The following is a 12751-nucleotide window of genomic DNA, read 5'->3' as shown; positions in this document are numbered from 1 at the left end:
TGTACAAAAAATAAATAAAAAATGTCCCTTGCTGATTGTACACATCTTCAAGTTTTAAAAACACTGCTCTGGAACATCTAATGGTCCACATGAGAGACAATGTAATGCAAAAACAGGACGGTGTCAAGAGTTTATGATCAGTCCAACTGACTGACTGAAGGAAGGGAGGAAGGAAGGAGGAGGAAAAGAATAAGACTTCTTACTTGAGTGACTGATCAATTGCATGCCCCTAGTTAGAGAGTATGAGAAGGAACACAGGTTAAAAGGGATAAAAACAACAACTACTATAGCCAGGGAGGGTGGTACATGCCCATAATCCTAGCAACTTAAGAGGCTGAGGCAGGGGGATCACAAGTTTGTGGCCAGCCTCAGCAATTTAGCAAGACCCTCAGCAACTCAGAAAATGAAAAAGAGTTGGAGATTTAGCACCGTGGTTAGGTGCCCTTGGGTTCAATCCCTGGTATTAGATTAAAGCTTAACATCTCTGCAACCATATTAAATCCTTACTGTCATTTTATAAAATAAGTTTCACTTCTCTGCCCTAAGAGAGGTGCTTGCAGAGGAAACAAAAGTTAGCAAGCTCCCGTCCCCCTCACCAATTTTAACCAACCTAACTAAAATATTTCTTTGTCCTTCCAAATGCCCACCACACGGCCTTACACAAGCAGTTACTAGGAATAGCTAAACCACAAGGCTTCACACAGGCAATTCCTAGGAACAGCCCACCCAACGTGGCTTTACCAGGAAAAGCCCATCACAAAGCTTCGCATGGACAGCTCACACAAGCCCATGCAAAATAGCCCTATAAAAACAATCCCAGAGTTAGATTTTTCCCTTTCTTCTTTAACCTTTTGAGTGATGGCCTTTGTCAGACCCTAACTGACAAATAAACTTCCTACATGTGAATCTCTTTGCCTGGTCTCTGAGTTGTTCACCTGTGTCTTGCTTTCCTTTCACCTGGTACCAAAAAGAAAAAAAAGAAAAAAGAAAAACAGAAAGACACTGACTACTGTTCATAGAGATTGAATTGGTCTGTTTTCTGAAGCTATTACAAAATACCTGAGGCTGGATAATATAAAAAGGACAAGAGGCTTATTTAAGCTCACAGTTTTGGAGGTTGATAGCCCAAGATTCATGCTGTGGTGAGGGCTTTTTGGCAGTTGGTATCATAGCAGGAGCTCATGTGAGAGAGAGATATTGGACAGTGACAGGAAGCCAGAGTGTGGACAGGCCAGTTTTACTCTTTAATAACATCTCTTGTGAGAAATGACTAGAATCCCATGGAACTGTCATCATACATAATAACAAAAAACTGGGAACCAGTAAAAAACTCAAATGTCAATCAGAGATGAATGAACAATTAATGAGTAAGCAAATGCCATCTATTTAACAGAATACAACTGGGTTATAAAACATTCTACTTGATACAAATAACATGGACAAATTTTGCATTTTCAGTGAAAAGTGCCTGACACCAAAAAGTACACATTGTAAGATTCTAGTTGTATGAGATGCTAGGACAATTTAATCTATGAGAGAAGGCATATCAGTGGTTCCCTAGGATGAGCTGGGGATGGGAAATCGACGACAGAGAAGAAAGTGCCAGGGGTCCTGTTTCTGGAACCCTCATTTTATCTTCTGTGCTTCTCACTGAATGGGAAGACATCTACTCATCTACTTATATATTCCTTGAATATATAAATCCAATTTCCTTATTTCACTATAATGTGGTGACGATGACAGTAATAAGAATAGCAACATTCCCTGGATTCTTCCTATGTGTCAAGTCACAGGCTATATGTATGCACTCAGAATTCTTAGGACAACCCATGAGGCAATACTATTATCACCCCACACCATTGCCTTTGTTGTTTTTTTTTTTTTTAAATAGATGAAGAAATCAAAGCCTAGACAGGCAATTAACTTTCTCAGGCTATCTCACAGCTAGAGTAACAAACATGCTTGATTCCAAAAATTCACGTTCTCACCTATTATGCAAAACTGACAATGGCATAAACTGTCTGCCGGTAAACGTTTAAAAGAGGTCCAGGTGTCTGAGAGCCTTGATTCCGGGTGCTTCTAGTTACTCATTAGAATATTATTTGCCCCATCATTTTCCCTACTTGTTCTCTGGGCTCCCATCCCAAGTCCAAGATGAGCTTCCTAAATCTCTTCAGCTGCCACATAGCATTTATGTGGTTTCCCAGTTATGATTCCCAGTTGAGGTTACTTTCCTCCATCCTGTCTTCTGTGACTGCCTACCTAACATATCATTCTCCTTCTTCAATTTTTTTTCTCTGCCCCCATCTAAAGGCTGAATTCTACTTTTGTTTCATAACTGGAACCCAAACCAATTTATCTTACTCATGCACTAGGAATATGCTTTCATTATTCATTAACTCTAAACAAGAACCCAAAGTCATGCAAGAACACCGTCAGCACAGAAATACTAAGTCAGATTAAGTCACTGAGAAAGAGCAAATACATCCCCTATATAGTAAGACCATTCCTGCATACCTTCCAAGATTGCACATACTCAAACTAGCATGAATACCTGAATAGAATACTATATCATCATCATTGAAATTAAGGGAAGTAGCCCGCACTGCGGTGAAGTTCTATAATTTCTGCCACTCTGGAGGCTGAGGCAGGAGGATCACAAAGTTCAAGGGGAGACCCTGTCTTAAAACAAAAAGGGCTGGGGACCTAGCTCAGTGGTAAAGAGCCCCTGAGCTCAAACCCCAATACTTCACGATATAAACAATAAATAAACAAGTAAAGAAAATTAAGAGAAGTACACTGTGAGCAAGGGGTTTATTCAGCAAATTTTTCAAACATGTAGAGAAGGAAGCATATTTTCCAGTTTTGTTTTGTTTGGCACTACCTGTCACTGAGAGTTGAATTTTATCCAAACGATTGATGCTTCCACATACATTCATGTACCAAAAATTAAAGATAATCGCTTTAATCTAACAGGTGCTTCCTTTGAATCTGAAGTGTTTTGCAAGGTAGGCTAAAAGATGGGCTAGAAAAGTGGTTTCATATCCCAATTATAACTGAAGAAAAGTCAATTGTAATAAGGAACTATCTGATCAGACAAAACCTACAGAGAAAACTCATTTCTCAGAGTTCTATGTAATCAAAGTTGGAAGTTTGTCCTAACAGGCTGAAATACAAGTTGAATGACTAAACCTCTGAGGCAGTTCTGCTCCAATGTGCTGTGGACTATGGGATGATGGAAGTACCGCAGAAGAAAAAAGAAAAAAAAAAAAAAAAAAAAAGGTAGTAAGGAGACATGAAGGACGTGGACATAAAATTTTAATTCGTAAATACTGCATTACTTTTCCTAGCCAGTCTCCCTCCCAGGTCTGTCACTCCCAAATTTCGGGGAAATCTGTAAATCTTAAGGTTACCGTAAGTTCACCAGCTTGTGAAAATAATCTTGTGCTCTGCTTAATTAGCCTACTAATAAATATATTAAGAGAAATTTTTAGATTAAGGACATTTTTAAGAAATCTATAATTTAGGGGATTTGCCAACCTTTATCTATCAATTAAGATAACAGAAAGACCACATCAGTCAGAGAATCCCGAGAATGACCAGAGTGCCATAAACCATCTTGAGATCATCGGACTGAGGTCATCTTTACACACCTCCCCAAACCCATTCCTCACCACGGTTCCTTTAAGAACCCCCAAGTGAGTCCCACTCTCCAGACGGCCCGCGTTCTTCCCCGAATTTCTACTCCTCACTTTCCTAAATAAATCTCCGTGCCTTCAATGACCGGTGCCGAAACTTCTCCTCCAGGTACGTCCAGGACCCCAGGCGTCCGGAGCCTGGGAATTCCCTGGACACCAACTTCTGGGTGATTTTTAAAGTGCGGCCCAACAGCCAGTTGCTTGGGTCTCAAATTGCTTTCAGGAAAGTGGACCCCGTTTTTCTGAGACTGGAAGAAAGGAGGACTGGGCAGGGGGCAATCTCGCCCGTGGAGGACCTCGTCCTCCGCCCCGACACCGCTCCCCGCCGCGCCCAGGGCGCCTGCCCTCCACTCGCGTCTGGAAAGGGAGGTTTCCGCCCCAAGGTGAAGGTCACAGGCAAATTCACCAAGTTTGGGTTCCACGGAACCAGCTACCAGTCAAGGCTGCCGAGGGGAGCGTCACACCCGACCCTAAAGCACCCACGCCCCGCAGTGCCCACGGCTGCGCAAGAAGTGGCTGCCTCCCCCGCGGACCTCAGGGGCTCGGGGTGGGGGACTTACCACACCCCGCACGGCCACAACGGACCCAGTCCTCCCGGAGACGACAGCCGCCCGGACCCCAGACAGGGGGACACCGCGGCCGCACTCTCATTGGTTCCAAGAGGCCGGAAGTGCGTGCGTCTGGCGGAAGTGCAACTCCCATGCGGTCCGCCGGGCTGGGCCCTCAGGTAGGCGGGGCCTCCCGTTCCAAACTCCGGGATCGGCGGGCGGGCTGGAGGCAGACCGGGGACCTCGGGGGACGGGTTGCTCAGGACATTGTCCACTGCTGATCCGGGAGGGTCGAGGAAAGTTTCGGGGACGGCGGTTTCGTGGCCGCCTTAAGTGGCAGCCGGGGCCTGGTTAAGCCCGGCCGGCGGGACTTACACACCCGAGCTTCAAGTGCAAGCTGGGAGCTGGGGTCGCGGCAGGGGTCGGAGCGACGGCCTGGCAGGGTCCGGGTCGGGGCGCGCCACGTGCTGCTGTCGCCCGGCCGCGAGGAGGAGTGCTCAGCGTCCTCTCCCTGTCGGTGCTTCTGGGTTTGACAGTTTCCCTCGGGGCGTGTCCCGGAGCCTCGGCCGCCGTGGGAAAACCTGGGACAGGCTGCCCAGGTGGAAGCGGTCTGGACTGCTTTAGACCAAGTTCGTTATGGCAAATAAAACTATTTGTTAAGAGTGTACCTTTTTTAAAAACCAACTCCACCCCCAGGTGGTTTGAACTTTGAACCTATTGTCCTGATGAACAGTTTCGATTTCTTCAAGTTGATGACATTTGGAACTTGAAGAATTGGAGGTTTATGCAATTTGAGACCGTCAAAACGGTGACGCGCTCCGAGTACTAACAGCCAGGTGAGCATGAATTACAGTATTTGAGAGCCCTTTCTGTAGTTTCAGTAAAAGTGCACCACCTTCATTCAGTACTAGGTGGTGCCAGCGAGTTAAACCTTTCTGGGATAAATCTCTGTAGCGACAAGTTAAGGCTTTTAAAGTGCCCCTGAAGTGCCCCTTTTAAATTACCTGAAGTTAATTAAGATTAGCTTTGCCTTATTAAAATAAGTTGAGAGCTGGGTGCGCTGGCACGTGCCTGTAAGCGACTCGGGAGGCTGAGGTAGGAGGATCTCAAAGTCAAGGCCAGCCTCAGCAAATTAGTGAGACCCTCAACAACTTAGCAAGATACTGTCTCACAATAAATAAATAAATAAACAAAAAGATCTGGGACTATAACTCAGTAGTAAAGCACACCTGGGTTCAATCCATTGCCAAGAAAATAAGGACTGGGGATGTAAAGGCTACTGTATGCAGTCCCCAGAATGAATGAATGAATGAATGAGTGAATAAAATGCTGAGGGCTTGGGGGGAGGGTAGCTCAGTGGTAGTGTGTTTTCCAGGCCCTGAGTTCAATCCCCAGCACCACAATAAGTAAATACATCAGTAAAAATAAAAGTTGAACCTTTTTATACTTGACCCAGTCATTAAATGTCTGTACTAGGTGCTGTATTAGCTAAGAGAGAAATCTGATTCATTTTCTTCTCTCTGGAATTCAGTCAGAAGAGGAAGCTAGACAAATAAACATTGTGCTAAAATAAAATCATATTTTGGGCTGGGATTGTAGCTTAGTGGTAGAGCACCTGCCTAGTATGTGTGTGGCACTGGGTTCGATTCTCAGCACCTCATAAAAATCAAATAAATGAGATAAAGGTATTGTGTCCCTCTATGACTAAAAAAAATCATATTTTGTAGCAAAAATAAGTGCTAGTAGACAATAAAATGAATACAGAGGAAGACGCAATCATTTCTCATTATTTGTTTACTGTTTATTCAGGATTGCACTGGAAAGGAAAGATATAGTCCCACTGCTCAAATAATTCACAGCTTAGGGCTGGGGATATAGTTCAGTTGATAGAGTGCTTGCCTGTCAAGCATAAGGCCCTGAGTTTAATCCTCAGCACTGCAAAAAACAAAAAACAAAAAAACCCACAGCCTATTGACTGGAAGGAAATCCAGAAGGGCTTATGGAGTAGTAGGTGACCTTGAAAAATTGATGAGCTAGACTTAATTCTTAGAAAAAGGTGGAGATTCAAAAGAGAAGGGTGAAGTGACTGGGAGTGTAGTTGAGTGGTAGGACATGTGCTTAGCATTCATGAGGCCCTGGGTCCAGTCCCCAGCAGGAACCACTAAATAAATGGGAAGTGAGACTGGATTGTCATTGATTACATTCTGTTTTGAATATAATGTCAGGATCATCTCCACTGGATATTCATTCATATGCCAAATTATCTAGTGGTAATATCTTTATGTGTAGGAAAATTTTAAATGCTTTAATAAATTAATTTAGGATTTAAGTTTTTTGCTTGTTTTGTTTTGGTATTGTTGATTGAACCCAGGATGCTTTACCACTGAGCTACAGTAGCCTTATTTATTTGTTTGTTTGTTTATTTTTGGTACCTGGGATTGAACTCAGGGGTGCTTAACCACTGAGCAACATCCCCAAATCTTTTCGTTAATTTGTTATTTTGAGACAGGATCTCCTAAGTTGCTTAGGGCCTCCCTAAGTCTCTGAGGCTGGTCTCTAACTTGCAATCCTCCTACCTCAGGCTCCCAAATTGCTAGGATAACAGGCTTGCTGCCACCGTGGCTGGTAGACCTTTTTATTTTGAAACAGGGTCTTGCTAAGTTGCTGAGGGTCTCACTAAATTGCTGAGGCTGGTCTTGAACTTGTGATCCTCTTGCCTCAGCCTCCCTGGTATTACAGGCTTGTGCCACCATCCCCATTTAGCATGTAAGTTTTTTTGTTTGTTTGGTTTTTTGGTACTAAGGATTTAACTCGGGGGCACTCAACCAGTGAGCCACATCCCCAGCCCTATTTTGTGTTTTATTTAGAGACAAGGTCTTACTGAGATGCTTAGCACCTTACTTATGCTGAGGCTGGCTTTGAACTCACAGTCCTCCTGCCTCGGCCTCCTGAGCCACTGGGATTATAGGGGTGTGCCACTGAACCCGACTAGGATTTAAGTGTCTGATGAGTGCTTGTACTTAATATTAAACAAAATGTGTTCATGAAAGAAATGAAGTTTATTTTTGTAAATGGAAAAGGTAAATGCTGTAGCTATTAGGGTCAAGGGATACAATATCGACACACCAAAACTGATAACTTTCCTCTACATCATCAACAATCAGAAGTCATATGGAGTTGGAGGTATAACTCAGTGGTAGAATATATGCTTAGCCTATATGAGACCCTGGGTTGAATCATCAGCGACAACAAAAATAATTAAAATTAAAAAAAACTTTCCAATGTTACCAAAAAATACAAAATACCTAAGAATAGCCAATGTTCAAGGCCTATGTTAATAAAACAATACTGTTTTAAAAAACTGTATTCAAAAAAAGAAAAACTAGGGCTGGGGAGATAGCTCAGTTGGTAGTGTGCTTGCCTCGTAAGCACAGGCCCTGGGTTCAAGCCCCAGCACTGCAAAAAAAAAAAAAAAAAAAAAAAAAACAAAAGAAAAACTAGGTAAATGGAGCAATATGTTCCTGGATAGAAAAACTCAAGTTCCTCCCACTCCCCCAAAAGTAAAAAGCCAAGGGCCAGAGATATAGTTTAGTGATAGAGTTCTTGCTTAACATGTACAAGGTGCTAAGTTCAGTTTCCAGCATCAAACAAACAAGCCAGGAAACCAAAAATTTCAAGAATGTAGGGTTTTTTCCCCATATTCATTTCTTATTTTAATGTAATCTGTCAATTTCAATAGGATTCAGAGGTGGTGGGAGTGCTAGGAATCAAACCCAGGGCATCACAAATACTAAGGCAAGCATTCTCACTGGGCTGCATCCCCATCCCTCGGGTATCATTAATTAATTTTAAATTGCACTGACTCTGCTGCATGACTGTAATCCCAGTGACTGAAGGCGAGACAGGAGGATCACCAGTTCAAGGCTAGCCTAGGCAACTTAACAAGACTGTGTCTTAGAAATTAAAAAAGGCTGAGGGTATAGTTGAGTAAAGCAACCCTGGGTTCAATCCCAAGTGCCAGAAGTAAATAAATGAGCAAATGACACTAGTACATTGAAATCTTTAAGTAACCAAATATACTGTTATGTGGACTTACTTTTCTACATAGAGAATAAAATGGCTTCCAGAGGAAAGACAGAGACAAGCAAATTAAAGCAGAATTTAGAAGAACAGTTGGATAGACTAATGCAGCAATTACAAGATCTGGAGGAATGCAGGTAATAGTATAATTGTATGTTGTTATCTTACAAAATGACTTTTCTGCAGTTAGATCACAAGCTCCATGGATGCAGGCCCATGTGTGATTTTGGTTTCCCTTGTAGTGTTTTTCACAGTGCTTTGTCTGTTGGAGCAGTAAACTTAGTGCTGGCTTTGGAGTCATAAAGCCTGGGATGTGGGTGTCTTTCAAGTAATTACTAAGTGCATATGAACTTGGGCAAAATATTTAACCTCCTTGAAGTGGAAATAATAACACCTACCTTGCCTTTAATATTTAAAATAGCCCTGCCTGGTATGAACTCCTGGTGGGTGGTTTCAGCCTTAACTGCTCAAAGGACCAAGACTGGGCTGGGGGCATAGCTCTGTGGTAGGGTGGGTGCTTAGCATTCTCAAGACCCTAGATTCAGTCCCCAGTACCAAAAGCAAACAAACAAAAACCAGGAAGTCTTAACAGCCTTACAGAGTTGTTATAAGTATTACAAATGAAGGGGAGCACACAATGCTCAGCCCAGAGCAGGTAGGTGCTCAGTATGTGGAAGTTGGATAAGTGGGAGCTGTTATTACTTGTAGTAAATATTTAACAAGCCATATAGGAGAAAAAAGTCCTTGCAGCTCAGCATATGACACTGATTTCCAGACACTGGGGCCTCAAGACTCTTTCTCACTCGACCCACTCCACTCTACTCTCACCTTCACCTTCAATAAATCTGTACTTTGGTCTAGGGTCATGGCTAAGTGGTAGTGCTTGCCTAGTGTGTGTGAAACACTAGGTTCAACTCTTATTACCACATACAAATAAAATAAAAGTCCATCGACAACTGAAAAAAAAAATGGAATAAATCTGTACTTTGCCTGTTTTTATAAAAAAAAAACGTAATAAGTTACTTGCTTGGTGAATAAAAATAACTTCTTACTAAGATGACCAGTACTGCATTGCTATTATTTTACATAAAATGTTTATTACCATTAATGATGATGATAACAACAGCTGTTTGGTGGGTGCCATGGCACACGCCTGTAATCCCAGCAACCCCAGAGGCTGAGGTAGGTGGATCACAAGTTTTAGGCCAGTGTCAGCAACTTAGTGAGACCCTGCATGAAAATTTTTTAAAAGCAGTGAGGGTGGGCTGAGGCAGGGAATATAGCTCAGTGGCAGAGTACCCCTGGGTTTAATTCCCAGTACCACAAAACAAAACTATCGAGCACCTGTTACTATATATGCCAGCACTTTCCTTATCTCACTTAAAACATCATAGCAACCCTGTTAGGTAGGTACTATAATTACCCAAAGCGTTATAGATAAACTAAGGCTTGGCTTTGTTCATTATCTTGCCCAGGGTTATTCCATTGACTGCTTATAATATATGGTTTGTTACGTGTGTCCTATTTTGGTACATGAAAAATGTTTAGGGGTTGGGGGTGTAGCTCAGTGGTAGAATGCATGCTCTTGGCCCTGAGTCCAATCCCCAACACCATAAAGAAAAAGGAAAAAAATCATTATCAAAGTAATCAGATTGTAAGAAAATACTCATACTACAACTGTCTGGACACATTCATCTCAGTAATCATTAGCATTTTGGTATTTCCCTTCAGCCTTTCTCTAGTATATAAGTACTAAGATTGCTTTTTTCACTTGGAAATTTGTTATTTTTCTGCATTACTGTTTTCACTGTACTTCAGAGAAGAACTTGATACAGATGAATATGAGGAAACCAAAAAGGAAACTCTGGAGCAACTAAGTGAGTTTAATGATTCACTGAAGAAAATCATGTCTGGAAATATGACTCTGGTAGACGAACTGAGTGGAATGCAGTTGGTAAGCGTGACTTACTCTTCTTTATTTGTTTTCCTGGTAAATATATTTCAGATAGAAAATGTGGACCTTTTTGAGTATAACTCCTCCATGAGTTTTATGCATGAAATAGCATATCCTGTCAGATCTTCACTTGGCTATGTATCTGGCTCCACTGACATGCATAGAAATAGCAAATGAAAACTGACTTTGTAATAGTGATTGATGAACAAAGACCTATTAATAAAAATCTGTCAGTCAAGCTGGGTGTGGTGGCTCCCTCCTGTATTCCAAGTGGCTTGAGAGGCTGAGGCAGGAGGATCCTAAGTTCAAGGCCAGCTTCAGCAACTCAGGCCCTAAGTAAGTTAGAGAGATCCTGTCTCAAATAAAATAAAAAGAGTAGGGATGTGACTCAGTGGCTAAGTGCCCCTGGGTTCAATCCCCGGTATTTAAAAAAAAAAAAAAAAAAAAAAAAATCGATCAGTCATTGCAACTCTGATTCATTGAAATGTTTTCCTTAGTTTTTGCCTTCCTATGTTTTTTTAGGCTATTCAGGCAGCTATTAGCCAGGCCTTTAAAACCCCAGAAGTCATCAGATTGTTTGCAAAGAAACAACCAGGTCAGCTTCGCACAAGATTAGCAGAGGTAAAGTTTCTTTAAATTGATCCTGTCACTGTTTGCTTTTCTTCCTAGCCTGAGAGTTTGCTCATTGTGATAGTCTATAGTTTAAAAATCGGTCTGTTGATTTTAGAGCCATAATCCTCAATTTTCTGACAAAATTAGTACCTTAAGCAATTATGGTTGATGGTGCAGATTTTTCAACAATTTATGGCAGTTGAAATTGCCTCCAACTGCTTATCCCTGGACCTCTTTAATGTTTTACCATTTGTTTCTGGTTCCCTAACTTGAAATCCCACTGAGATTTCTTTAACAGCATTGCTTCCATGCGTGTGCAATACTGTGCTATCTAAGAATTTCAAGTATCTTTAAAAACCTCATAATATTCAGATGTCTGTTTATGGAGTTGAATATAATTAAGGGCTAACAAATTATTTGAAAATATGGGTAATTCCTAAGTAGTGATAAAGCATGAATTTGGGTCAAATTGGCTAGATTTTAAATCCTGCCTCACATAATAGGGTATGTGACCTTTGCCAGGTTATTTTATTTAATTGCTTGTGCCTCATTTTCCCTGTCTGTAAAAAAGTGATAATGATAGTCCCTACCTCTTGTGGTTATTATGGATTTAATGAAGTAATATATATAAAAGCACTTAGAACCCTGGCACAATGCCCTATGCCTGTAGTCCCAGCTGTTTAGGAGGCTGAGGCAGGAGGATCACTTGAGCTCAGGAGTTTGAGAATAGCCTGGACAACATAAGAGATTCTGTTTCAATAAAATAAATAAGAGTTGGGAGTGTAGCTCTGTGATACAGTGCTTGCCTAGCATGGTGAGACCCTGAGTTCAATACCTGGTGCCTAAATAAGTATTTTGAAAATAGGACTGGGAACAGCCAGTGTGGTGATGCATGCCTATAATCCCAGCTACTTGGGAGGCTGAGGCAGGAGGATCTCAAGTCTGGGCAATCCTGACTTGAGATGAGACCCTGTGTCAAAAAAAAAAAGGGGGGGGGGGGGCAGGCAAGTAGTTCAATAGAAGAGCTCTTGCCTAGAATAAGGGAGGCCCTTGGGTCTATCCTCAGCACTGTGAAAATAAAATTAAATAAAAAATTAAAAAAGTAAAAGCACTTAGAAAAAAGTAGTAGTGTATATATATAGTACATGCTCTTAGTGTATTTGGTGGTAGGGGTTGTATGTAACATAAATACATTCTTAAAGGGTAGCTCTTCTCCAAAGGAAGCTATTGACTTACTACTAACCTTCAGTGGGCTTAATTACTAAGAGAGTAGTATGATTGTTACTAAAGTTTATTTAAACTTCATAAAGGTATCTCATCATGTTTGCCTTGGATTGTTTTTATAGTTCTTTGTAGTATTAATCAACTAAAGAGTTGTTTTTTTTTTTTTTTTTTTAAAGAAGTAGGTCTGAAAAACTGGATTTTGTGCACAGACTGTTTTTCACTTATATTTGCCTTGCATTCATCCATTATAGATGGATAGAGATCTGATGGTAGGAAAGCTGGAAAGAGACCTGTACACTCAACAGAAAGTAGAGATACTAACAGCTCTCAGGAAACTTGGAGAGAAGGTACTGGTATTTAATTTTATTTTTTATGCATAAAGGGAAGTGTGAAGTATTTCTTACAGAGATTCTTGGCCTGCGATTGGTGGACCTAAGGCGTTCTTAACTGTGGTGCCTAGAACCTGCTTGTAACATTTGCACCTACTCCATGGGTCTTTGTTTCATTTCGTTTAGCTGACCGCAGATGATGAGGCCTTCTTATCAGCCAATGCCGGGGCCATACTCAGCCAGTTTGAGAAAGTCTCCACTGACCTTGGTGAGTGTACTCATGTTTCTGTTCCCTTCCCAAGGATT

At 41.6% G+C, this 12751-nt stretch overlaps 2 protein-coding genes across 3 annotated transcripts in view; one reads left to right on the top strand and one right to left on the bottom strand.

The window, feature by feature from the left end:
* NMNAT1 (nicotinamide nucleotide adenylyltransferase 1) overlaps positions 1-4421 on the bottom strand; it is a 29645-nt gene extending 25224 nt beyond the window's left edge. Inside the window, exon 1 of the mRNA XM_079143246.1 lies at positions 4259-4421. Coding sequence (XP_078999372.1) covers positions 4259-4400 — 142 coding nt within the window. The 5' untranslated portion in view covers positions 4401-4421. The remainder of the gene's footprint in view (positions 1-4258) is intronic.
* Positions 4369-12751, top strand: part of LZIC (leucine zipper and CTNNBIP1 domain containing) — a 57683-nt gene continuing 49300 nt past the window's right edge. The window contains exons 1-7 of one of the 2 annotated variants that reach the window (XM_079143387.1): positions 4369-4425; positions 4943-5082; positions 8355-8463; positions 10145-10280; positions 10803-10901; positions 12368-12463; positions 12632-12713. In XM_079143387.1, the coding sequence (XP_078999513.1) occupies positions 8363-8463; positions 10145-10280; positions 10803-10901; positions 12368-12463; positions 12632-12713 (514 nt within the window). In that variant the 5' untranslated portion in view covers positions 4369-4425; positions 4943-5082; positions 8355-8362. The other variant, XM_079143388.1, reaches the window with a different exon arrangement.

The sequence above is a fragment of the Sciurus vulgaris genome (assembly GCF_902686455.1).
Source record: "Sciurus vulgaris genome assembly, chromosome: 1".
Classification (NCBI taxonomy): domain Eukaryota; kingdom Metazoa; phylum Chordata; class Mammalia; order Rodentia; family Sciuridae; genus Sciurus; species Sciurus vulgaris.
This window is presented reverse-complemented; position numbering and strand designations above follow the sequence as displayed.